Source organism: Sarcophilus harrisii, chromosome 1, assembly GCF_902635505.1.
Source record: "Sarcophilus harrisii chromosome 1, mSarHar1.11, whole genome shotgun sequence".
NCBI lineage: Eukaryota > Metazoa > Chordata > Mammalia > Dasyuromorphia > Dasyuridae > Sarcophilus > Sarcophilus harrisii.
Window position 1 is genome coordinate 171,863,296 of NC_045426.1, and position 26,369 is coordinate 171,889,664.

At 34.9% G+C, this 26,369-nt stretch overlaps 1 protein-coding gene across 5 annotated transcripts in view; it reads left to right on the plus strand.

Moving 5' to 3' along the window:
• The window catches only part of RASGRF2 (Ras protein specific guanine nucleotide releasing factor 2), a 310,740-nt gene extending 285,279 nt beyond the window's left edge, over window positions 1-25,461 (plus strand). For all 5 annotated transcript variants that reach the window (XM_012541399.2, XM_003759876.2, XM_031967027.1 and 2 more), the window contains 6 exons: window positions 3,135-3,219; window positions 7,197-7,394; window positions 16,150-16,229; window positions 18,017-18,137; window positions 19,325-19,393; window positions 20,765-25,461. In XM_012541399.2, the coding sequence (XP_012396853.2) occupies window positions 3,135-3,219; window positions 7,197-7,394; window positions 16,150-16,229; window positions 18,017-18,137; window positions 19,325-19,393; window positions 20,765-20,857 (646 nt within the window). In that variant the 3' untranslated portion in view covers window positions 20,858-25,461. The remainder of the gene's footprint in view (window positions 1-3,134; window positions 3,220-7,196; window positions 7,395-16,149; window positions 16,230-18,016; window positions 18,138-19,324; window positions 19,394-20,764) is intronic.
• Window positions 25,462-26,369: the final 908 nt, after the last annotated feature.

The following is a 26,369-nucleotide window of genomic DNA, read 5'->3' on the forward strand; positions in this document are numbered from 1 at the left end:
TGAGGGTCTCCAGGCTATGCTGGTTTCTGTGTCACCCTATATGCTGTCACTATATATGCCCCTAGATTTTCTTTCTTTCTTTTTTTTTAATCATAATAACTTTTTATTGACAGAACCCATGCCAGGGTAATTTTTAACATTATCCCTTGCACTCACTTCTGTTCCGATTTTTCCCCTCTCTCCCTCCACCCCCTCCCCTAGATGGCACGCAGTCCTATATATGTTAAATATTTCGCAGTATATCCTAGATATAATATATGTGTGCAGAACCGAACAGTTCTCTTGTTGCACAGGGAGAATTGGATTCAGAAGGTAGAAATAACTCAGGAAGAAAAACAAAAATGCAACAGTTTACATTCATTTCCCAGTATTCTTTCTTTGGGTGTAGCTGCTTCTGTCCATCATTGATCGTTGAAACTGAGTTAGGTCTCTTTGTCAAAGAAATCCACTTCCATCAGAATACATCTTCCTACAGTATCATTGTTGAAGTATATAATGATCTCTTGGTTCTGCTCATTTCACTTAGCATCAGTTCATGTAAGTCTCACCAATCCTCTCTGTATTCATCCTGCTGGTCATTTCTTATAGAACAATAATATTCATAACATTCATATACCACAGTTTACCCAACCATTCTCCAATTGATGGGCATCCATTCATTTTCCCGTTTTTGGCCACTACAAACAGGGCTGCCACAAACATTTTGGCACATTAAGGTTGCTTTCCCTTCTTTAGTATCTCTTTGGGGTATAAAACCAGTAGTAGCATTGCTGGATCAAAGGGTATGCACAGTTTGATAACTTTTTGATGCCCTTAGATTTTATAATTCACTGCAGTTTTTCCCTAATTTTCTGGGCCAACAGTCTCTTCCCTTTTTCTCATTTGCATCACTGCAAGAATTTCTATAGTTTTGAATCCTGCCTTGCCCCAAAGAACAAACCAATAAGCAAAAAAGGACAGACATGGGGATGGAACAGAGAATGGATTAAAGCAGTCCTGTCACATTCAAATTTCAAATACAAATATAAATTCAAATACAAATACAAAAGGGGGCCACTAATCCATAGTTAGGTAGCCCTATTGGCCTTATGTTGACTTAGTTTTAAAATGTAATATCATCTATGTGTTACTGTGTTTTTATTTATCTTGTTAAATACTTCCCAATTACATTTTAATTTGTTTTGGGCTGCATTTGGCAGCATGCCTGACACTTTTGGTTTAAGGGATATTTTCATACTGTACCCATTGGTGCCAAGTATTGGGAAAGTTGCTTCTGAGACAAATGTGAATGAGTTCATAAGCTTAGAAACAGTAAACAGCCTAGACCCAACTGGAAGAACCTTGGCTTTGGGCAAATAAGGCATTGGGTGATTTCAGTCCAGTGATGCACAGTTCTCCCAAACTTAGCATATTCTGATATTGATACAACACCCACTCTGGGTCTACTTTACCAACTCCTACTCATCCTGATATCTCAGGTACCCAAATAAGAGCTAATTATTTCTCCTTTAGGATTCTAGGAGTGACCCTGAGAAGGGCTTGTGAGCCCTCACTGATTACTAGCTGCCAGACTTAATTATCTTTTAGAAGGAGTACTTATTGAGATTCTCTAGTAAAAACACCCCGCCCTAAGCCTGTGACCCACTCTTTGACACAAAAAGCACCTGGGAGAAATGGGTTCAAGCTTAGAAAATGCAGGTGACAGACGGGTATTTCAAAGTTCCTGATGCAGCTGCAAGGGTAATGGAGAGAGAATGGATTTAGCGTCAAGTAGAATTGAGGTCAAATTTGGTTTCAGATGACTAATATCCATGTCATCCTGGGAAATTTGCTTAACCCCTATTTTCCTCAGTTTCCTCAGCTGTGAAATGGGGAGCTTCACAATCCGTACCTCCCAGGATTATCATGGGGATCAGATGAGATCTTTGATATTTGTAAAAGGCACTTAGCACAGTGCTTTGTTTATATAGAAACTTATTCTCTTTCTTTCTTGATTACTGGAAGTCCTTTTCTCCTTTTATGAGGTCTTCATGAAGTTTCCCTTTGGTATGTGTTGATTTCTGTAGAATTCTAAACCTCTATATTTTCTGTGTCTAACTCATCTTTAAGCATATCTCTTGATTCCCAGCAAAGATGCTGCCATCTGTCACTGTTGTTCCATTGGTGCTGATGGGAAAGTTTAATTCTCCCAGGTTTCCAAATGTCGCAAGGCTTTCCATCAATGGCAAATAGGCAAGAGGAAAGAGTTTGCCAACTTCCCCCTCAATGATTTCCTCTTAAGAGTTATCCTGCTATTATAATGCCAGTTTACAAATTGGCTTGCTATTTTATCCAAGCCTCACAGGGGATGATTAATCCTCTGTATTTAAACACATGATGTTTCTTTCTTTTGTGGCATTATCCATTTTCATTCAGTTTATACATAGTTTACTCCATTGACTGATTCTATAACTCAATCAAATTGTTGTTTTCCCTAATAAAGGTATCAGGATATGGAGTATCTTCTGAGTTGCATTAATTGGGTTTGAGGAATGTGAGTCATTCCTCTAACAAACAAGAGAAAAAGATATTAAAATGCTGCTCCCAATAGACAGTTTTTTGACAGTTGTGCCCAGTCTTGGGAATTTAGTCTCTGATTTATCTAAAACTTAGCTGCATGGGAATAATTTTGGTTTCTGGGATAGTACTTGTTTTCTCCATTCATTTATTTATTTTTATTTGTCTTTCCTGGCAGAGAAGTATCCATAGTGATTCTGGGGCAGAGAAAATTCCAAACTTTTGTGTAAAATAATGAGAAATTGAAAAAAATCTTCTTTTAGTGACCCTGGCAGGCAAAATTTGAACAATTATAGCTATGGCTATTATTAATTAGCATGGAATATCTAGGATATTCTATATAACTGAAATGTGGCATCTTCCATGCCTAGAATTGTTAAATGTTATTAATTTAATTTAATTTATTTAATATTATTTAACTTTTATTTAGTATTATTGAAATTAATAATCAAATTGACTTTATAAACTTTAAGGCACTATATAAATATGTACTAGTATCATCATCATCATTTTCATAGCTACCATTATTTTTAAGCTAATTGACCTTAGCTGTTTTTGTTTGTTACTTAAACTTTCAGAGAATTTCTTGGGCAGGGTTGGATGAAATTGGATAAAAATGAAAGAACACCCTACATTATGAAAACCAGCCAGCACTTTAATGATGTGAGTAATCATAAAAAGTAAAAGACTTTTTGTTACATTCCAGGAATGTGAATGGCAGGGTATAAACTTTCCCCTTTAAAACAAATGCTTTATTTCTTTTTTTAATCCAGAAGTTATGGAGTGTTAAAGCTAACTTTAAAATCCTCCAAGGACAAAAAAAGTTTCATGTCTAAGTGTCTACCAATTTATTGCTACTCAGTTGTGACCAAGCAAAAAGTTCGAAACTGAATTCAAAATTCTTACTACTTTAATGAGACATTGGTAATGTTTATCTCCATCAAAATGCAACAAAGCAACATGTGACCTCATTTAAAATCATTTTAAAATATAGGTCTGGGTAATTTTTCATCTCTGGTTCACCTTTTACCTTTGTATTCAACTATTATCCCTATTTTCCAGATAGGAAAAAGAAACAAGTAGAGGTTAAATGATTTGCTAGGAAGTGTCTGATAGTGTGAACTCATTTATTCCTCATTCTCAATTCTTTATCCTCTGAGCCACTTCCCTGCCTCAAAATGAAATGTTCTAGAAGTATTATTCCTTCTACCTGCATTTAGCAAAGAATTAAAGAATAATACTTATAGTTTTTAAAAATGCTTTTAAAAGTTACCACTTTTGTAAACCACAACTCAAAAATGTAGAAGGCAAGAGAAGCAGAGAAACAGAAGATTTTCAAATCATAAATTTTCAGAGCCAGAAGAAACTCAAAGAGGTCATCAGCTAATTTGTGTCTAAACAGGAATCCCCTCTGAAGCATACTTCACAAGTGCCTTTGGTTTAAAAAAATCTGGTATTACAAGATGGTCCAGTCCATTTGTGAACAACTCTCATTGTTGGGAAGGCATTTTTGTTTCTTTGATTTTTTTCCTAAATGAATCTAAAGTCTCTCCCTTCATAACCTTCACTTCCTGGTTCTTCCATATGTAGTCAGGCAGAGCATATATCCCTTTCATGTGGCAAACCTTCAAATGCTTGAACACAATTCTTCTGTTCACACACCCCCCCCCCCGATTCTCCTTTTCTCTAGGCTAAACTTTCTCAGTTTTACTGAACTGATGCTTTTATGATAAGGTTTTAAATCCCCCTCAATATCCTGAGAGATTCCAGCTTGACAAGATCCTTCCTTAGAGGCAGCTAGGTGGTACAGTGGGGATAGCACAGAGATTAGGAGCTCTGAAAAGACCTCAAATTTAATTTCAGACTCTTACCAGCTATGTGATTATGGGGACATCACTTAACTGATGTCTACTTCAGTTTCCTCAGCTGTAAATTGGAGAGCATAAAAGTATCTACCTGAGAGGATTGTTGTTAGAGTCAAATGAGATATTTCTAAAAGTGCTTAGCATGTTGCCCGGCACATAGGTGCTTAGTGCTTATTCTCTTCCTAATATGGTAGTCTTGGTCAGGCCAGACTCTGGACAGTCTAGTAGTTTATGTTCAGGAGAAGAACAAAATGAGACATTCATAGGTCAGCCAGCATTTAACAAAAAGAAGCTTACCAAAAAGCAAAGGACTCTGACCAAAAATAGCTCTTATGGAGACAGGGAAGAACAGAACCCAAATCCTGAGAATACTAAAAGCAAAATGCCTCCAGATGAAGCCTCAAAGTGGGATATGAACTGGTTTCCATCTCACAAGGCTCTCTTGAGAGAATTCAAAATGAATCTTAAAAGAGAATTATAAGAAAAATGGGGAAAATGAAATGAGAACTTTGCAGGAGAGTTTAGAAAAGAATACACAGAAATTGGCTGAAAAAAACAACTTTAATAAATGGATTTGGCAAAATGGAAAAAAAACAACTCCTTGAAAAATAGAATTAGTGAAATGGAAAAAGAGAACAACTCCTTAAAAATAGAATTGGTAAAATAGAAAAAAATTCCAATGAACAAAACAACTCCTTTAAAAGTTCAATTTATGAAATTCAAAAGGAAATTTTAAAAAGCTAACTGAAGAAAATAATTCACTCGAAATTAGAATTGGACAAATAGAAGTGAATGACTCAATGAAAAATCAAGAATCAGTCAAAAAAAAAAAAACAAAAGAATTGAAAAAATAGAAGAAAAACAACTGACCTACAAAATAAATACAGGAGAAAAAACCTAAGAATTATTGGATTACCTGAAAACCATGATGAAAAAAAAAAGTCTTTCAAGAAATCATCAAGGAAAATTGTACTGATGTCCTAGAACCAGAGGGTAAAATAGTCATTGAAAGAAGCCACCAATCATGCCTGAAAGAGACCCCAAAATGAAAACTTCAAGGAATATTGTAGCTAAATTCCATAATTATCAGATTATGAAGAAAATATTGCCAAGTAGCTAGAAATAAACAACTCAAATATCGAGGAGCCACAGTAAGGATTACCCACGACCTACCAGCTTCCACTTTAAAGGATGGAAGGGCCTGAAATGTGATCATCCAGAGGGCAAAGGAGCTTGGACTGTAGCTGAGAATCAACTATCCAGCAAAACTAAGCATTATATTTCAGGGGGAAATTGGACATTCAATGAAATAGGGGATTTTCAATTATTTTTGATGAAAAGACCAGAGCTGAGCAGAAAATTTGATTTTCAAATACCGAACTTAAGAGAAGCATAAGAAGGTATAAAGAGAAGAAAAAAAACTCTGTTTTTTTAAGGTTAAAATATTTAAATCTCTACATCTGAAATGATATCTATAACTCTTGAGAACTATATCTTAGGGGTATACTTAGAGGATGTAAATATAAGTTGCTTTTAATGTGATGATATAAAAAAAGAGAAACTGGGGTGGAAGAAAAAGAGGCTTACTTAATAGTAGCATAGATACAGTGTTCAGGAAGGATACAGCATTTCTTCAGTTGAGCAAAACTGCCAGCTTCCAGATCTGCCATAATGGCATGTCTGAAGACATTGCCTCTCCTTCCCATTCCTCATGCACCAGGTTTTTGTACATAGGTGATTTAAGGCTTAATTCTCTGGTCCAGCTAACCCTTGAAGACATTTATATTGCCTTTCAAGGAAAAAAATGTTTAGTGACAGGAGAGACTTTGGTAGTTACTGCCTCTATCATATCTGGGATTTCCAGAACTGAGCATAATATTCCAGGGGCAGCTACTTGGTGCCTGAACTCAGGAAGGTTATATTCCTGAAGTCAAATTCAGCCTCAGATACTTACTAGATAGATGTCCCTTGGCAAATCACTTAAATCTTATCAGTTTCCTTATTTGTAAAATGAGCTGGAAAAAGAAATGGCAAACCTCTCCAGTATCTTTGCTAAGGAAACCCCAAAAGGGGCCATGACAATTTGGACACAACTGAAAGGAATAAACAACAAAGCTCAAGATATAATCTTCTCAGAGAAATGATCACCTCCCACATTCTGAATGCTTTGTTTCTTTTTCTCTTAATGCATTTTAAGGACAAATCAACTCTTATGACTCAAATGAGTCAACTCAAATGACTCTTATTGACATTATAGGGTATGTCAAACTTATGCTTAGTTTGTATCCTCTATCAACTGAGAAATCATTCTCCAATGGTACTTTAAAAAAACATGGTACTGTAATAATTGAAGTTCATAATGATGACCTTGATGAACTTCAAGACCTTTTTTGGATTGTCAAAAGAATTAAATTGTTTAATATCCAGTTCAATTCAACAATATTAACTGGTCACTTTGTACAAGACACCATGCTGAACAATGGATATATGATGATTACTACTTTGGTTGTACACATATTTTATCCTATTCTAATTCTCTGTCAAGTGGGACTATAGGCTATATGATTAACAAAACTATTCCATTCACTGGCCCTTCAGAGAGTCCTTTTCTCCACTCTAGAGATGCATGAGATTTCATTAGTTAATTTTTATAGGGAGCTTAAATGCCTTCAGAAATTTGTATTGAGAGTGATAGTATCAAGACATTTGCCATCTTCTTTTAGTCTGTGTTAAATAATATGTACGTTTTTCCCAAATGCTTTTCTTTCCTGCTAGATGAGTAACCTTGTGGCCTCCCAGATAATGAATTATGCTGATGTCAGCTCTCGGGCTAATTCCATTGAGAAATGGGTTGCTGTTGCAGATATCTGTCGGTGCATGCACAACTACAATGGAGTATTGGAGATCACCTCAGCCTTAAATAGAAGTGCAATCTACAGGCTGAAGAAAACTTGGGCCAAAGTTTCAAAACAGGTGAGAAATTATCAGTTGCAAGCATCATTCCAAAGATGATTTTCTCTTTTATAAAAAAAATTGTTTAATAATAGATTTTTATTTTGAAAATATATACAAAGATAGTTTTTAGCATTTACCCTTGCAAAACCTTGTGTTCTGAATTTTCTCTCTCTCTTCCTCCCACCCTGTCCTCCAGACAGCAAGTAATCCAATATATGTTAAACATGTGCAATTCTTCTATATATATTTCCACATTTATTATGCTGCACAAAAAAGTAGATCAAAAAGGAAAAACAAATAGAAATTTAAAAAGCGAATAACAGAAAAGGTGAAAATACTATGTTGTGATCCACATTCAGTCCCCACAGTCCTCTCTCTAAATGAATATCACTCTCTCCATCACAAATCTATTGGAATTGACTTAAATCACCTCATTGTCGAAAAGAGCCATGAGATGACTTTCTCTTAAGAGGTGGAGGTCACTAAACTGAGTGCCAGGATAAATATTGCTAATTAGGAAATCATTTAATAAAATGAGCAGTGCAGTTGCCAAAGTGAAGTGCCCACTTGGAGAATTATTGTGTTCTTGACACTAATTAATCTCTCTTCTGTTCATTTCTAAACCAATAATTTTAAGAAAAAAATAATTTAAGCCAAAACATTTATTAAAATATTTGGGAAGAAACCTAACTTGTTTGGATATCAGATTGGAATATTTTTCTGCAAACCTATAGTCCAGATAGATTTCCAGAAAGTTTACTTTGCTACTTCTACTTTGGATTTCCCCCCCAATTAATAAGGATTTGCTTTCTTTCTTCCTTCCCTCTTCCCCAGGGGAAGGGAAAGGGGTAAGGAGGGGGAAAGAAAGCAAAGTCCTTGCAACAAATATGCATAATCAAGCAAAACAAATTCTCACATTGATAATGTCCAAAAATGTCTCTTACTCTTCTTATCTAGCCCATCCATCCCTTCAATTTAGGAAGATAGGTACCATGTTTCATCACAAGTCCTTTAGAATCATGATTGATCATTCCATTGATCAGAATTCTTGGATATTTTTATTAAGATTGTTTATTTTTAGTATTGTTAGTATTACATATTGTTTTCTGGTTCTGCTAGCATCACTTCATTATTTAAACGTGAAGTTCAAGGGATATTCCAGATTGTACCACTTTTCCATTTGTATAGATTTCTCTTATGCTTTACAGTTACATCAGATGAACTCCCTTCTGCCATTCTCTTTTCTTTCCTAGTGTATCCTTTCCTCTCTTTCTACTCATCTCTGATCTTTCCATCAGGAATATTTGGATGTTCTCTTGTTCATTAAAGTTCCATTTTCTCCTTGTAGGATTATATTCATTTTTGTCGGGTAAATTAATCTCAATTGTAAGCCTTTATCTTTTGCTTTTTGGAATATCACGTTGCATGCTCTCTTGCATGCTTTATAGTGGTAATCACTTATTTTTGTATGATTCCAATTGTTATTGTTCCTTGGTATTTGAACTTTTCTTTTCAAGTTGCTTTGATCTATAAGCTCTGGATTTTGGTCATGATATTTATAGCACTTCATTTTGGGTTTCCTTGAGGCAGTGACCAGTGCCCTCTGATTCTAAACTATAGTTTTTCTTTCATAATTTCTTGAAATATAATATCCAGGCTCTTTATTTTTTCATTTAGTCCAGTGATTCTTAAATTATCTCTTCTTGATCTATCTTCTATGTCAGTTTTTTAAAATAAGAGATATCTTATTTGGAAAGAGTTCTAAAATTTTTGACTTTGTTTTTTATATTTCTCTGTTTGGTCCACTAGAATTTTCAGGGAGTATGTTACTTATGTTAACTTTTGTACCTCTCATGCTAAGCTGCTAATTCTCTTTTCTCTTTTTATTATATATATTTTTTATATTTAAATGTTTTATTTTTTATTTATTAAATTTATTCTATTTAAAAATAGAATAAGAAACAAAGAAATGCAAAACAAAATAAAGCGAAGCAAAAAAGAAGATTGTCATGTGCCCAGCAGAATATCAGGGAGAATTCCAGATATATAACAACAAATTGCCAGATAAAGAAAGTGTGTGTGTGTGTGTATATATATATATAATTAGTGGAAGAAATTATATTCATGAATGTCCACTTTTTTTTTACTTCCTTGTAATTGTCCTTCTCTGCTGTGCACCTTATTTACTTTATCCTTTCCCCCCTTTTCATTCCCTCACCTCCAAGCAAACTACAGTTAAGAAAGATATATTTATGTATACATATGTAGAGATATCATACATATACACACATTCCACATACACACATGTCTTTCCTATTCCTGATGACTCTTTAATTAATTCTGTTCCCTAACTTGCTTTATTATTACTTAATCTCCCCTCACCCACAGCTCTCTCCATTGTCTTCTCTTACTCTTTGCTTCCCCATCTGTCCGTCCCTTCCCTCTTATTTTTTTCTTTTTCTTTTCTTTCTTTCTTTCTTTCTTTCTTTCTTTCTTTCTTTCTTTCTTTTTTTTTTTTTTTTTTTTTTGGCTGAGGCATTTGGGGTTAAGTGACTTGCACAGGATCACACAGCTAGGAAGTATTAAGTTTCTGAAGTCAGATTTGACCTCAGGTCCTTCTGACTTCAGGGCTGGTGCTCTATCCATTGCCCCACCTAGCTGCCCCTCCCTCTTATTTCTTTATAGAGGAGGATGCTATACCCTTCATGGCATATATGTTATGTTGTCTATTGAACTCATTTCTGATGTGAATAGGTTTCCAGAACTATGAACCCTCCTCCTCCAATGCCTCTGTGTCTTTTCCTCTGCACCTCATTTATATAACATGATTACTAATTTTACCTTAATTCTGCCAGTCTTTCTTTTGAGCTATCGTATTATTGATGTGAATCTTAAAGATAAATATATATATATATATATATATATATAAAACCATAAATAATTTGTTCATGTTTAAACAGTTTGTCCATGTTAAATTCCTTAAAATTGACCTTTCGTATTAGCTCTTGTATGTTAAATTTTCTGTTAAGTTCTAGTTTGGTTGATAAAAAGTCTTGAAAATCTGCAAGTTTATTTAGTATCCATTTTTTCTCATTTAAAATTATAGATAATTTTGCTGGATATGATATTTTTGGCCGCAGGCCTAGGTCTTTTGATTCTTAGTTGATATGATTCCAAGACCTGTGGTCTTTTATTGTAGTTGTTGATAAATCTTGTATAATTTTAATTGTAGCTTTAGATTATTTGAATTTTTTTTTTCTTGTTTCTTGCAAAACTTTCTCTTTGATCTGGGGTGTTTTAAATTTGGCAATAATATTCCTGTGTGTTTTCTACAAAGGATCTCTTTGAGGTGGTAATCAGTGGATTTTTTTCTATTTCTACTTTCCCCTCATGTTCTACAATTTTCTTGGATTATTTCCCTTATTATTCTGTCAAGGTTCTATTTTTGAAAAGAACTTTTTGGCAGTGCAATTATTCTTATATTTTCTCTTCTTGATCTGTTCTCCAGATCTGTTGTTTTTCTTATAATATGCTTCACATTCTGTCCTATTTTCTTTCTCATTTTTTACAATCTGTTTTGTTATTTCTTGGTCTCATAGCTTTATTGGCTTCCCCTTGCCCAATTCTAATTTTGAAAGAATTATTTTCATTTTTGAGGTTGTACCTCCTTTTCTAGTTGGTTAACATTTTAAAAATAATCTTCTTGTTTTTCTTGAATACTTTTTATTTTTCTTTTTAGTTTTCCCTCAATGTCTCTCATTTGATTTTAAAATTCTTTTTTGAGTTCTATAAATTCTCTTTGGGCAGAGAGCCATTTCATATTACTCTTTGGAGTAGAAACTTTTTCTTTACTAAAACTACCTCCTCTGTAGATAAATCCTGGTCTTCCAGGTGGGGTTCTTTATTCTTTGCTGGGTTCATTTATTTTTTTTTAAATAAGTATTAGTGTAAGGACCTCTAATTGTGGTGGGGATTGGGGAGGAGGGAGATGGTGCCTCAAGCTTCTCTTCAGCTCTCCCCTCTGACCAGGAATCCTAAGCCAAGAGTTCCATCCTCCTGCAAGTGCCCAGAGCCAGCAGCATCCCTACCCTCTTGCCTCTGCACTCACCAGGTACTGGTTCTCTCTCGCAGCATCTCATCAGCACAGCTGGGCCTATCATTCCTTATCAGTGAGGTTCCCTCAGTCCTCCCTGACTCAGACCCCAACTCCACCTACAATCCTGGAGATGAAAGTCTCTGAGATTCCTGCTGAGGCTCCAGCCACACCCAGCTAGCCTGAGGGATCCCCAATTAAAATTTCTGCAGATTTAGCCCAGAGGTGTTTGCACTTTCCACAGATTACTCTCCAGCCCCTGCAGGGTCTTTTCAAATCTGTTGTATCTAGAGAACCCCTGTTCTGTCCCTAGTCTTCTTGATTTTTAGTCTATGAAAGCCCCAAGGCTCAAATTTGTTTTATTTGTGGAAGAAATCAATCAAGAGAGCTTGAAATTGACCAATCTACTCCACCATCTTCCCAAAATCTTCCCCTCTCTCTTTTCAAATCTCTCCTCTTTAGCTTTCATTTCTTTGTTATTTCTTTCCTCAGTCTCTCTCATTTTGAGACAATTTTAAAATCTGTTTTTGACATTTTCATTATTTCTTCTAAGAATTCAAAATGATCTTGTAGACAATCTTTATTTTTCTTTAAGGATATTCATAGGTGTTTTGGAGTTATATTTCTCTTTTGAGTTTTTGTCTTGGACATCATCGGTCTTAAAAAACCCGCACAAGAACTCTTTCTTTATTATTTGTTAAAGTTTTTTATTTTCAAAATATATGTATAGTTTTCAACATTCACTCTTGCAAAATCTTGAGTTCCAAATTTTTTCTCCCTCCCTTCTCCTCATTTCCTCCCCCCCCCCCCCAGGTGGCAAGTTATCTAATATATGTTAAATATGTGTAATTCTTCTATACATATTTCCACAATTATCATGCTGCACAAGAAAAATCAGATCAAAAAGGAAAAAAAATAGAAGGAAAACAAAAAGCAAGCAAACAACAACAAAATAAGTGAAAATACTATGTTATGATCCACAATCAGTCCCCACAGTCCTCTCTTCGGGTGCAGATAGCTTTCTCCATCACAAATCTATTGGAACTAGCCTGAATCACCTCACTGAAAAACAATTCATTCTTTCATTGGTCAGTAGCTGCTTGCCTGGCTGGAAGCTCTAAGGACTATCTATGACCCTGGCCCCTTTAGGAAACTCTTTTACTATTGGCCTGGCTGGATGGAGAATGAAGACTTGATCAACTCTGAACTCCTGGTCAAATCTATTCAGAATCTACAATCCTGGCTCACCTCTTTTCCATTGTTTTTTGCTCTACCCTGGTTACTTGTCTATAGATTGTAGAAAGATACATATAGAAAGATAACCTACTATAATTTCTCCTATTTCTTAGTCACTACCAGGTCCTGTATTCTTCTCAGATCATTGTTGGAACAACTATGGGAGAAATGAAGATTCCACCATCTTCATTAATCTTCCTCCAATCTAGTTCTTTATTAACAAACACAATGAAGTAAAAAAAAAAAATTCCAATCCAGAAGCAGTACATCTCACTTTCTCTTAAATCTAAAATTAGAATACACCAAGGGGAAAGAGTTAGAATACACTGAGGGGAAAGAGTAAATGTCATTGAGTAGGTAGAGATTGTCTCAGTTTTCCCCTCTTTTATTGTCTCATAGTTTTGCTAGTCTGATCCCAAAGCCTGATGATTACTTTTTAAAGATTAGTTTCATCCCTTTTTTCTATCTCTTATTTCTCAATCTTTTTTTAGAATACTTTTAAACTTTGCCATTAGAATGATTAATTTTATTTTTAAATATAATATTTAAAGTAACATTTCCCCAATTAAATGTAAAAAACAATTTTAATGTTTATTCCTTTTTTAAAATTTTGAGCTCCAAACTCTACCCCTTCCTTCCTTCCCTCCTTTTTGCATGAAACAGTAAGAAATCTGATAGAGATTATATTAGTACAATAATGTAAAACATTTCCATATTAGTTATTTTGTGCAAGAAGAATAGAACAACAAAAAAAAAAGAAAGTGAAAAATAGTGTGCTTCAGTCTGTATTCAAACAACATCAATTCTTTCCCTGGATGTGTATAACATTTTGCATTATGAGATGGGATTTTCTTGAATCATGTTTTGCTGAGAAAAGCTAAGTAATTCAAAATTCTTCATCATACAACATTGTTGCCACTGTGTATAGTATTCTCATTATTCTGCTCATTTCGCTCTGTATCAGTTCATGTAAATCTTCACAGATTTTTCTGAAATCATGCTGCTTGTCATTTCTTATAATATTGTACTCCATTACAATCCTATATCACCACTTGTTCAACTACTCCCATATTGGTGGGCATCCCCTCAATTTCTAATTCTTGGCTACCACAAAAAGAGTTGGTATCCATGATTTTGTTCACACATCCTTTTCCTATTTAAAAGAATCTTTAGAAGTGGTATGGCTGGATCAAAGGACATGCACAGTTTTATAGCCCTTTGAGCATAGTTGCAAATAGTGCAATTCATTTTAACAAATATTTGGTAAACACTTTCCATGTGAAAGGAACTGTGGGGAAATAAAAATAAATACACACATAAAATATATGTGCATATATATCTAATATACATATGTATACCTATAGTATATATTTGTGTGTATGTATACATACATGTATTGTACTTTTAGTAAGACATGGTTCTGAACTTCATGAAACTTGCCATATTGTTGACTTAAACTATGACCGATATGTAAATGCATGAAATTCTGAAGTGTATATAAATTCACAAAGAATGCATGTGCTAGGTGCTAGGAATAGAAATATCATGATTGAAACTATCCTATTTACCTAGAACTTACATTCTTAGAGGAGAGACAGCAGCAAGGACTTAGATAAGTGTAGAAAAAAATCTAAAGACAATAAGTACAAGATGGTTTGAGAGGGAGGCACTAGCAGCTGGGGTGAACAAAGGCTTCCTGCAGAAGGTGGTAACTGAGCTGAGCCTTGAAGGAAAAAGCTAATTCTTTTAGGCAGAGTGGCTCAAGAATGCTTCTGGTGATGAGGAAGGAGAATCTGACAAAATCAAATTCTTCCAACTACTACCATGAAGGTGCCTGGGAAGATAAAGAGAAATTGGACATGGGCCCTGCCCTCCTACTGAGAACATTATTGAATACATTGTTCTAAAATTTTGAAGGTACTGCTGACAAATTTGGTCATTAAATAAAACAAGCAATGGTTCATTAGCGGGCTTGGTATGTACCCTCAGCTGCCACTGACAGAGACTGGGCTCTGGACCAATGTGATGTCTATCAGGATTTCCAAATGGAATGGGTTCATATCAGTTCAAAGAAATCTCTTCTAGTTATTCCTGCAAAACATAAACAAAAATCCTTTCTTAGATCAGATGTCATAATAATGTGTAGAAATATACAATAGGTTATAGTTCACTGATGAATATAAGTGATCATGAGGCAACTGGGTGGCACAATGGATAGAGCAGGTCTTGGGTTAGGAAAACTCATGTTTGTGAGTTCAAATATGGCTTTAGACACTAGCTGTGTGACTCTGAGCAAATCACTTAATCCTGTTAACATTAGTTTCTTCATTTGTAAAAATGAGCTAGAGAAGGAAATGGGAAACCACTCTATGATCTTTGCCAAGAAAACCTTAAATGGATCACAAAAAGTCAGACATGACTGAAAACAGATAAATACAATTTAAATAATCACAGTTATGAAATAATTTGGTCTATATTCAACAAATAGGAAACAGCTATTATGTGCTGGGCACTTGGGATACAAAAATGGATGATAGGCATATAGGTCTTGTTCTTCAGGAGCTTACAAGGGAGAAAAGAATTACTGTATTTCCTAGACTAGCATAATAGCAAAATAGTTGGATTTGCTGCTGTGGCCCCTTTCAGGAGTAGCTGTGCTCCAAATGATACATCTTGAAAAGCCTGCTGAACTGTGTATTTGAAAGATTTAAGTTCAAATTCTGACTCAGATGCTTAATAACTCCATGGCAAGTTCTTTGATCTATCTTTGGGCCTCAGTTTCCTATAAAAGGTAGGGCATGCATTCATTATCATCTTTTTTGTTATTATTATATCTAATTTATTCACATCCAACTCTTTGTGATTCCATTTGAGGTTTTCTTGGTAGAGATACTGGAATGGTTTGCCATTTCCTTCTCCAGCTCATTTTACAGATGAGGAAACTGAGGCAAATAGGGTTGTGACTTGTCCAGCATTATAGAGCTAGTAAATGTCTAAGACCAGATTTGAACTCAGGTCCTCCTGATTCTAGCCCTGGCACACTATCCATTGTGCTATCTTTATGCCCCATTGGTCCCTTTAATCTCTAGATCCATGAACCTATGACTTCTCAGGTACTTCAAAGCTCTGAATCCCATGTTCTCTCCAGAACTCCTGAAAGCACTTCAACTCATGTACCAACCAAATTTCCTGTGTTAAAATTCCAATTTCCTATCTCTTCCCCTCTCTCTTTAAGGTAACTGTCCCTTGGTATTTTCTTGTACCCATGTAGAGTGAGTAATACTACACTATGGCTTATGTTTTTGTTGTTCATGGTTCCACTACCCAATGCCTGCTTCTTTCTGAAACAGAAGAATTTTCTGTGCTTTCTGTCATTTGGCAACTGGTGCTCTGAAAGTAACTGCTGCAGAAGGATTTATGGGGTGTTAATATTTTTCTTTCTAGACAAAAGCTCTTATGGACAAACTTCAGAAGATTGTATCTTCAGAAGGAAGATTTAAAAATCTCAGAGAAACACTCAAAAAGTATGTTTTCTTAATCAGTAAAATTATCCACAGAGTGCAGAAACACATCACATATTAAGAATGAGAGCTGGTTTTAATTTTGCTTTCAAAATGATTGTTAAAAATAACTTTATGTGGCTTTCAATGAAAACAATCTAGCTCAGTGGAATTTGTTTTTTAGTCCACAGATTTAAAGTTTCATCGAATAAATACCAGGTTTCTTTTTATATTTCCTACATGTATAATCAATGACAAGTATTTTAATAAGTAACTTATATGCCAGGTATTGTGCCATGTTCTTGAAGATTAAGAGACAAAAATTTAGCATTCTTTGCCCTCAAGAAGCTTATGTTTTATTGAAAGAGACAACATTTATATATGTAACTATACAAAATATGACAAATAAACACAATTAGGGGAAAGGGAAGAGCTTCCAGTTGCTGTTGTTTCCCTTCCCCTAATTAACCCTAATTAAGTCTTTACTTAATGCCAAAAGACTCCCATTAGTTGAGTTTTGAAGGAAGTAGGCTTTGAAAAGGAAGAGGTTGGGGTTGCGTGGAGTATTGCATTTTAGTTATAAGGGGGCAGTCAGAGCAAGAAATCTTGTGAAGAATCCCAAGAAAAAAATTTGCTGAATTAGGATTGGAAGACTGGAAAGGTAGTTTTGAACTACTGGAGTTTATTGAGTAAAGGTAAGATGGCCAAACATCAATAAATGAGAAAACTGAGGCTTGGGAAAATTAAGATTTGGCCAAGGTCTCAGAGTTAGTAACCAAACATAGGACTATTTGATGATTCTGGAACAATATCAGAGATAAAAAATGAGAGGCAGCATGTTATAGTGAATAGAGAGCTGACTTCCTGGCTAAGAAACATTGGGTCTGAGTCTTGCATCTGACACCTAATGTTTGTGCGACCCTAGTCAAATCAGTTGGGATTATAAATTTCTAAGATTATAAATTGCAGAGAAGGTGGTAATCTGCATTGGTAGAAGGAGTTAACTCACCTGGGACATCTCTCCATCAATAAAATCTCTCCATTTAAAAAAGAGAAATTAATAAAAGAATTATTAATAAAAGATAACCCTAGTGTTGGAGATCAAGTGAGCATGTTCCCTAAATAGCATAAAGAGAGTAAATTCTGACCAAAGATGGTGTACTAGGTCTCTGCATCATCTAAAGAGCATTTAAATAATCATTGAAAGAGGAGGGAATCAAACAAACAAATGTGGCCTGTGATGCCTTTCTTGCTGAATCCCTTAGGGCTGCTGATTTTTCTATAAGAAGGACTGAGCCAGATCTAGTCTTACACAACTTTCAGAGAGTTTCCTTAAATGAAAGTGATTCATTAGAAGGGTAGGCTCAAGTCAGGAATATCTAGTTTGAATTCTGCCTCTGATATTTATCAGTTCTGCAACTATGGAGAAATCAATTAAGTTCTCTCTACATTTAGAGTTCTCATCTATAAAATAGGCATTAAACCTGTAGTATTTTTTCCAGGTACTTTTTATTTTTTCAATGGTAGGCAAAGATAATTTTCAACATTCACTTTTGCACATTTGTGTTCCAAATGTTTCTCCCTCTGTCTCTTAGCCCCTCCCCAAGATAGCAAGCAATATGCTCTAACACCTATAGTATTTAAATTACAGAGTTGTTATGAAAATCAAATGGGAATGTATATGGAGTGTTCTATAAGCTTTAAAGTGATATATAAATGTTTATTATCATGAAAAATACCCATTTTGTTGACTATAGAATAAAATTAATGTGCTAGATAACTAATAGTAACATATCTCCTTCTGCCCCCAGTAATTGTAACCCGCCTGCAGTCCCTTATCTTGGAATGTATCTAACTGATCTGGCATTCATTGAAGAAGGAACACCAAACTTTACTGAGGAAGGCCTTGTCAATTTTTCAAAAATGAGAATGGTAAGTGACTGACTTAAAAAAAAATTTCATATGTGACTTCTTAGTACATTAAAAAAAGCACTTTTACTAACAGAATTTCTGAGTAGAGTTCATAATGTACTAAATAAAAGTTGAAAATAGTGAAAATATCATTTGTATTTGGTTTCTGGGGTGATAAAAACCTGAGCATCTTCAGGCTGGTTTCATTTGCTGAAGGAATTATAAAGAATTAGACAGTGACACTCAAACTAGTGGTTTTTTTTTTTATTCATTTCAGAGATGTCCAATTCTTTATGACCTCATTTGGGGTTTTCTTGGCAAAAATCCAGCTCATTTTACAGATAGGGAAACTGAGGCTAATCAGGGTGAATGATTGGCCAAAAGTCCCACAACTAATAGGTATCTGAAGCCAGATTTCAATTCAGAAAGATGAGTCTTATGGACTCCATGCCCAGAACTCTGTGCACCATTGCTGTCACCCAGCACCCAAGCTAGTAGTCTATGGGAATGAAAACTCCAATTATTAGCTGTCCTCTGGACATATGTGCAATGGAGTTTAGTGTAAGTATTGACAGTAGTGATTCATCTGGAAAAGCAGAAAGGGAAAGTGTAACCTTCTAGCTTCCTTCTGTGCACACATATATGTACATGTATATTCATGTGTGTATATATGTATATATATACATATCTGTGTGTAATACACATAATACTTGCGTGTATGTATATATACACACACATATATACACATACCTAGGCTTATTTATTTTATTGACTTTGGAAGATTTCAAAGAATCTTTGTTTAAGCTCCCATCTTTCTTTTGCCTTTTCTGTTATCCAGTATTCTCTTAGATCTCTTCGAATCCCAAGTTAGAAATATAGACAGATACAATGCTTTTTAAATGAAAAACGGAAGAAGATAGAAATGAAAATAAGGAATATATAAAGCTATATATCTATATATTCAGACTCAGAGTCTGCTGTTTTCCAGGCTTCCTTTCTGTATATCTGTGCTAGCTACTGCCCTGAGACAGATGCCATACAATGTTGCTGAAGGTACATAGATCAGTAAAGAAGAAAACAAGGGGCATAGACAGCCAAAGGACTATAAGACCATCATCTAGAAAAGCAATCACAAACAAAAGATTTTTCCCCTGCACAATTTGTAGAGAGTAAAATAAAAAGTTCCTTTACTTTTATTTCTTTGCTAGATCTCACACATTATCAGGGAGATACGTCAATTCCAGCAGACTTCCTACAGGATAGATCACCAGCCAAAGGTAATATAGTACTGCCACATGTGTTATGCTCATTGGAGAAACTGTGCTTAAATCTAGACCCCAGCTTCAGAAGATCTTGACTGACCTGTGTGCTTCATGGGGCCTTCCTCCATAAGATGGTGACAGATCCCAGGAGATATTCTGTGAGGTGGCAAAAAGTTGCATTCCTCATGGCAAATACCACAGGTTTCTGTATATTGGATATCACCTTGTACCTATATCAATATAGTATTCTTTCTCAAACACCTGAAGTTGAAATGTCATCATATTTAGCCTACACGTGTATTTTATATATTTGCCTCAAAATCCATCCATCCTAGCAAAGTATTTATCTTTTTATTATCTTTTATATTGCATAGAAATGAAACTACTTTAGAAATATTTCATTTCACACCTTGGCTGTGTGAAATTTTAAAACTCTAGAGATATATTTTTTGGATAATTGGTCATTTGATTAATCATGCTAGTATATAATTTATAAAAGGATTAGTAGTACTCTCAACTACCAAAAATCCCTCATGAAATCCACTCAGTGTTTATATGCCATTAGGGTGGAAATAACCTTAATTGGTATCTGGAGTTCAGATTCTGATCACTCAGTCTTGGTCTGTCTAAGGTAATGTAGACCGGTGCATCTCAAACTTTTGTATTTAGTATTCCTTTATACTAATAAAAATTATTGATGATTTGTCCAAAAAGTTTTCATGTGAGTTACATTTATAGATATTTATTGTATTAGAAATAAAAAATAATTTTGAATTTGTAGACCTTCTGAAGGGGTTTCAGAGACCCCCAGGATTCTCTGGATGTACTTTGAGAATCACTGATCTAGACAAGAGGGAGAATCTACTTTTACCCAGACCTGATTGAGTAAAACACAATGGGCTAGAATCCATCAATTCACTTAAATTAATATTTCTTTACCTTTTCAACAGATCTGAGATTTCCCTCTCATTATCAACCGTATATTTCCAAGATTGCTTGAATAACATACAGATATTGATTTCTGAATGAGGAGATAGAAAAGGGGAATAACCTTGTTCCTAATGCAGGAGAGAAATTAGTTGATAGCTAGTTAGCTTCCAGATTTTGACCAAAAGGAATAAAGTGCAAATTAAAGGATTTTTACTGGAAAGACTCAAATATTTACAAATGAAATCTCAAGGGGTTTACATTCTTTTGAAGATAGAATATAAAAAATAATAAGAAAATGGAGAGAGGAAAAGTAGAATAATTGCAAAGGGCTAAGAGACTGCTAAGATCAAGTTCAGAAAGTAAGTAAATTCTGACAAAGTTCTAGGCTTTAGAATAAAATTTGGTTTCTCCAAGTAGTTAAGTAAATGCATTCTGGGTTTCCCTTCCTCACTACAGGTCACTCAGTACTTGCTGGACAAAACTCTCATCATAGATGAGGATACACTATATGAGCTGTCACTAAAGATTGAACCTCGACTTCCTGCTTGAAGAGCCAGCTTTGCCCCTGAATCTACAGAGATCATCCATGTGAAGAGACCAAACTGTGCCTGCCATGCCTGCACAATGGGTGGGGAAGGGATGAGATTTCAAGCTCCATTCTTCTCTGACAAAAACTGAGGCTCCCAGAAATTGTCTCAAGCCAGGAGAACAGAGCTGTTTAGGGTGCAAGCCAATGCTTCAGACTTGGGCAGGAGGTTGGCAAAGTTCTTACTTTCAAAGCTAGAACAATATTTGCCTTTTAAAAGAAGGCCTGAATAGAGAAAGAAGGCCTTCGTCACACTGAGTGGCGGGTGCTAATTTCATGGGGGTAATCAAGGAGTCAAATCTGACTGCCATGTTCCATTAAGAACATGTAAGCAGAAAAAGAGAAAGAGATGTTTCTCTGGCATGTTATTTAACAGGGAACATCTACTAACCCAACCTTAGGATATATATGCTTTCATTACATTCACTTTCAAATCAGTAAGAACTTCACAGAAAAATGTAATCACCTTAGATGGGAGCTGCCCAGCCCCTAAATTGTTTCCGTTTTATAGCATGTGCACTGTTTCAAATGTATGGATCAATATTTATATTTAAGTAATCTAATGTTCTGAATTCATCTTTTCAGTCTTTGGGCAGCTGTACAAGAAGACAAAGTGGGGGTAAGGAGCACAGGGGACAAAAGATGAAATAAACTTGACTTTATAGATGTTGTCCTTAGACCCACAGAATTGCTTCTAGTACAAGTCCGAAGCCCAGTGCATTTCTTGGGATCCACTCCCTGTTAGAGTGGCAGGTTCCAAATTGCTAAAAAGCAAGGGATTGTCCCAAGTCTCTGTGATTTCCTTGACTTCTCCAGGATCAGGTGCTCTGCATGCTGGCTGATTCTATTGTCGGCTCGGACACCTGCTCTTGACTACTGTTACCCTGAGATCTCTTCTTTTCCATTTTTCCTCTCATAACCCCATTGGGGGAGCTGCTAATCAAGCCTGAAAGGCAATAAGTTCCTACAATGAAGACTGCAGGAATGGTGTGTTAAAACTTTTAAAAGCAAGTATTTGCTTTAAAAAACATTGTCTCTGCTTAATATTCACTCTGCTTGTTTTCTGTATTTCTACCCTAGTAATGTGGGATTTGCTCTGGTAATGACCCTTTTTGTTTGTAAAGGCAATTGAATCCCGGATTATGAGCATCTATGACCAGAAAAGTATTTTTTGAATAATGTTTTAAAAGTCCCGTGCTACCATGTGGTAGCAGGTGAAATCCCCTGCAACATTTCTAGTCTTCTTTCAGGGAAAACAGGCCCCACCTGGTATCCCTGTTGCTCGTAGGAAAACTGATAGAGGTTATACTTAAGCTTACTTTTCCCCACACTAGCTGATAAGCTAGTGAAGAAATAAGACTTTGTTATTGTTTACCTCCCTTCTTTTCTTAGGAAGACTGCTGTTGAATTTAATTCCAAAGGAAAAGAAAAGAAAAAGAGAAAGATATTGTTATACAAGCCCTTTGCATCTGAGGTATCTCTAAAAGTCATGAAGCTTATTAATACTGACAATGAAGAATTGATCTTTCAGGCTTGACTTTTTCCTCTTTATTTGCACTTTAATTATGTTGCTAGAGCTAACAGCTGTCCAATAAATTCCACTCATAGTCTCTTAAGACCTGTGGAAGGGCTAACATTGAAGGTGCACCTTTTGTGGCAGTGAATATCAACATGTTTTCTGTACCTCAAGGGGGCCATCTCTGTAAATAACTGCATAACAAAACATGAAATAAGTACTAGCAACTTAATTTAAAATCTATGAAGACCTTTCCAGAAGCATCTTCAGTTGTTCTGAATTAACTAGCACGATAATATTATACCTGAGAAGGGTCATTTAGAGATGTTATTTTTCTTTTAAGAAAAAAAAATTGCTTGTCCTTTATAGTATGAAATAAGAGGCTAATGCATCCTGATGCATGATAAGAAGCATGGGTTCTTTGGATCACAATAATATGCAACTGTATAGTTCATTTATCAATTGTGCATAATGCAGAACTTGAAATTAACAACTGTCAACTGTATACAGTACCACAAAGTCTGCAGTAGAGAAAGAAAAAAAAGTAAATTGTCCTTTTTTTTTATTAGAAGCCTATTCTTGCTACTTGTGAGTGAGAAAGAGAAAGAGAGAGAGAATAAGAACTGAGTAAATGTAAAATGAGATATCATCTAGTCACTGGCTAAATCATGCAATAGGAGAATAGGTCGTAAGCTGTCAGTTCTGCCCCATAGTGTCAGAGAGCCTTCAACAGTGAAGGAAGAACTGACTGTGCATCCATCACATTTTTTCACACATCCATCTGAATTGCAGATTTGGACACATTTTATTTATGTCTATACACACTCTTTCTAACCACATTAAATAAATATTATTAGAGAAAAATAGGTACCAGGAGTCTTTTAAGTGGTCATTTCTATTCTTCCCACCCTACCAAAGCAAGTGAAAAGAATTCAGTGATTGAATAGGTACTTTCAAAAAGCTTTCTTTATAGCTTCTACTGAATCTGCACAGTCCAGGCTGGTACCATTGCTGACCACATTCCCCCCTCCATGTTTGGTTTACAGCCACTAGCCCAAGGATTCTTAACTCTTTCTTGTATCATGGATCCTTATGACAGTCTGGTGAAGCCCTTGCAGAATTATGTTTTTAAATTTATAAAATACAGAGAGAAAGAATTATATTGAAATAGTTATAAAATTTTGTTTCTAAATTCCTGTTCCATCAAAATGTACAAGAGGTGTATAAGGTCATAAATGGTGTACAATGTCATACTCGTACACTTAGTTATATGCCTCTGCTATTTGCTCTACATTCAAACAAGAGAGTTATGGTAAGTGATCTGAAAAAGAAAAATGTCCTCAGTTAAGTTCCTGAAGATTTTCTTTTCTATTTTTAAGCCAACGGAAAGAAACATATAAAGAAAGTTTTAGAATGGCTTCATCAAACTAGGGCCATCTTGTAGATTGTCAAATTTTGCAGGCCATGAGATATGTTGACCCTTATCCCCCCTAAACCCTTCTTGTTCATTTGTTGTTGGATAGTCCCATTAGGATGTGGGACCATTTTGGGCTTTTGATTATATGAGACTGTCACTTTATTTTTAAATAGAGGACATAAGAAAAATGTAAAAATGTTTTTGATCCAAAATATAGGGAAAATATATACTACATAAACAAAAATCAAATTCTATTCTCATGCTTCCACTTAAGTACCCAGAATTTTTATGAAATAATCTTGGGGCTTTTAAGAGATACCTTAGGATATGAAATAAGACATCCAATTTCTCTACAGAGCCGCATCTCTTGCTAAAGCAGATATGTTCTTTGACATAATAAGGCATGAAGTAGAATAATGACACTTTCCCTTATATTTCACTGAAATAACTCAGTGTAGGTATTCAGAATTGCTGGAAGACAATTTTATTCAATCACTATTCCACAAAACATCTAGTTCTTACTTGGTGAATTTCTGTAAAATGTAAAGTTATTATTAAATGAAAACTAAACCCCTCTATTTTGAATAATTTGAAATAGGCAAAATATTCTCCAGTTTTGATTATGTATAATGACAATCTTTTCACAGAAAACTGTCACTAGATTATGTAAGACAAAATCTTGGCTGGATAAAATTTTAGAAATATTCAAAATTCTAAGGAGTAATTTCTTCAGCTTTATGTATATGTACATATTACAAACAAAACTTCTGTGATTACAAAGTATATATTTGTATATATGTACATACATATAATATGCATACATGTATGTGTGTACATATATAGCTAACCTCAGTAACATAATCATTTTTGCAATTCTATCAAAATGGGTTACTAGGATGGAGATGTGTGATAATCAACCAGAAAAGGCCTGGCTGATATCTATAACAGTTAAAAACAATTAGCAAAGTCATGAATTATTCTTCTGTTTAGCCTTAAAGAGGAAAACTATTAATTAGTTATATAATAGTTGTTTTGATGGAAAACATTAGCATTATTCAGTGTTAAATTATTCAGTGTTAAGATAGTTTTTTTTTAAAGGCTAGAAATCTGTTATAGCTAAAGAGAAAAATCCTGGCTGATATTAATAACTGGGAAGAACAATTAGCAAAGTCTTGAATTATCCTTCCATCTAGATTCAAATAAGAAGACAAATTGCTAAAGTGACAGTTTATGCTATGATTGTGAATATTAGCATATGAACATATTGGTTGAACCTCATCTCCTGGTATGAAATAAAACACTAATTCAAACATTTTTCAATTCAAAAATCAATCACAGTTTCATTTATTAAAGGTCACCAAAGACCTCAACCAAAGCAGAGTGGAACTGAACAAGAAATCAATTATTGTTTTTTTCTTTTTTAAAAGTATAACCAGATGGATCATTTATGAATGTTATTTGTCCTTTCTGTCATCATGTAGTATGACATAGCTAAACACTCTCAAAGCAGGAATTTGTTCTATTTGATCCTCTCAAGGAAAAATTAATTATATTGAACCTTTATGTGCACCATTTGCATTTTATCATCATATCACTCTCCTTGGTCCCTTTTTGCAACATATTTGAATGTGTAGTTCTTTAGATGAAAAAAAGGCTTTTTCTTAGAAAGCACCCTATTAATATCCAGTCGTCTTATGTCTCCTCTGACATCTGATATGTACTTGATATTTTGACAGAAGGATTTTGCTTTGTATACTAAGACTTATTGACTTACGGGTACAGACTGTGCCTATATGCAAATTAAATACCTTTTCTCAAATTATAAGCCTTCTCCTTTGTGTATTTATTTGTTTTTCCCTCTTTCATTCTGTGAAATTCCTATACATCCTTTAAAACTTCATGCCACCAAGACACCTAATTTTACTCACAACTGGCAATGACCTTTGCCTTCTACTTTCAGAGAATACTTGTTTGCATTCCATCCCCCCTGTCAAGACTATAAGCCCTTTGGGGAAAGGAACTATATCCTTTCTAACCTTTGTATATCCCCCGACAACATCTAACATGGGGTACTTAATATATATCTCTAACTATCTAATTTCAACAAAACCTCCTTCCACAATTACATGTGATTTCATTGTTAATAGAACTCCAAGTCTTCAATTCAGAAGTAAACCAGTAAATTCTGCAGAAGAGCAAAATGTTGCCATCAACTGTTACAATAACAATTCCTTATTAAGTCAAGGAAGCACGTGTGGTGCCAGCCCATGTAATGTGGCTCCAAAAGTGATGAATTCTATGATTATTTAACTCTTCTCTCCTAGGACTAGATGTGTGGTTACAATAATGGAACTTGAGAAAAATAGCTGGCTCTCCCAAGAGCTAGCTCTTCTTCTGGATAGCTACCTGATTGATTCTCTAAAAGTGACCTGAATCTTTGAACTTCTTTTACAGTAGCCAGCAAAACAGGCCATCAGTGAATATTGGATGACTAATTGAGACATAAAGTTAAGGTACTTTTTATGAGGCAGCTAATTGGTAT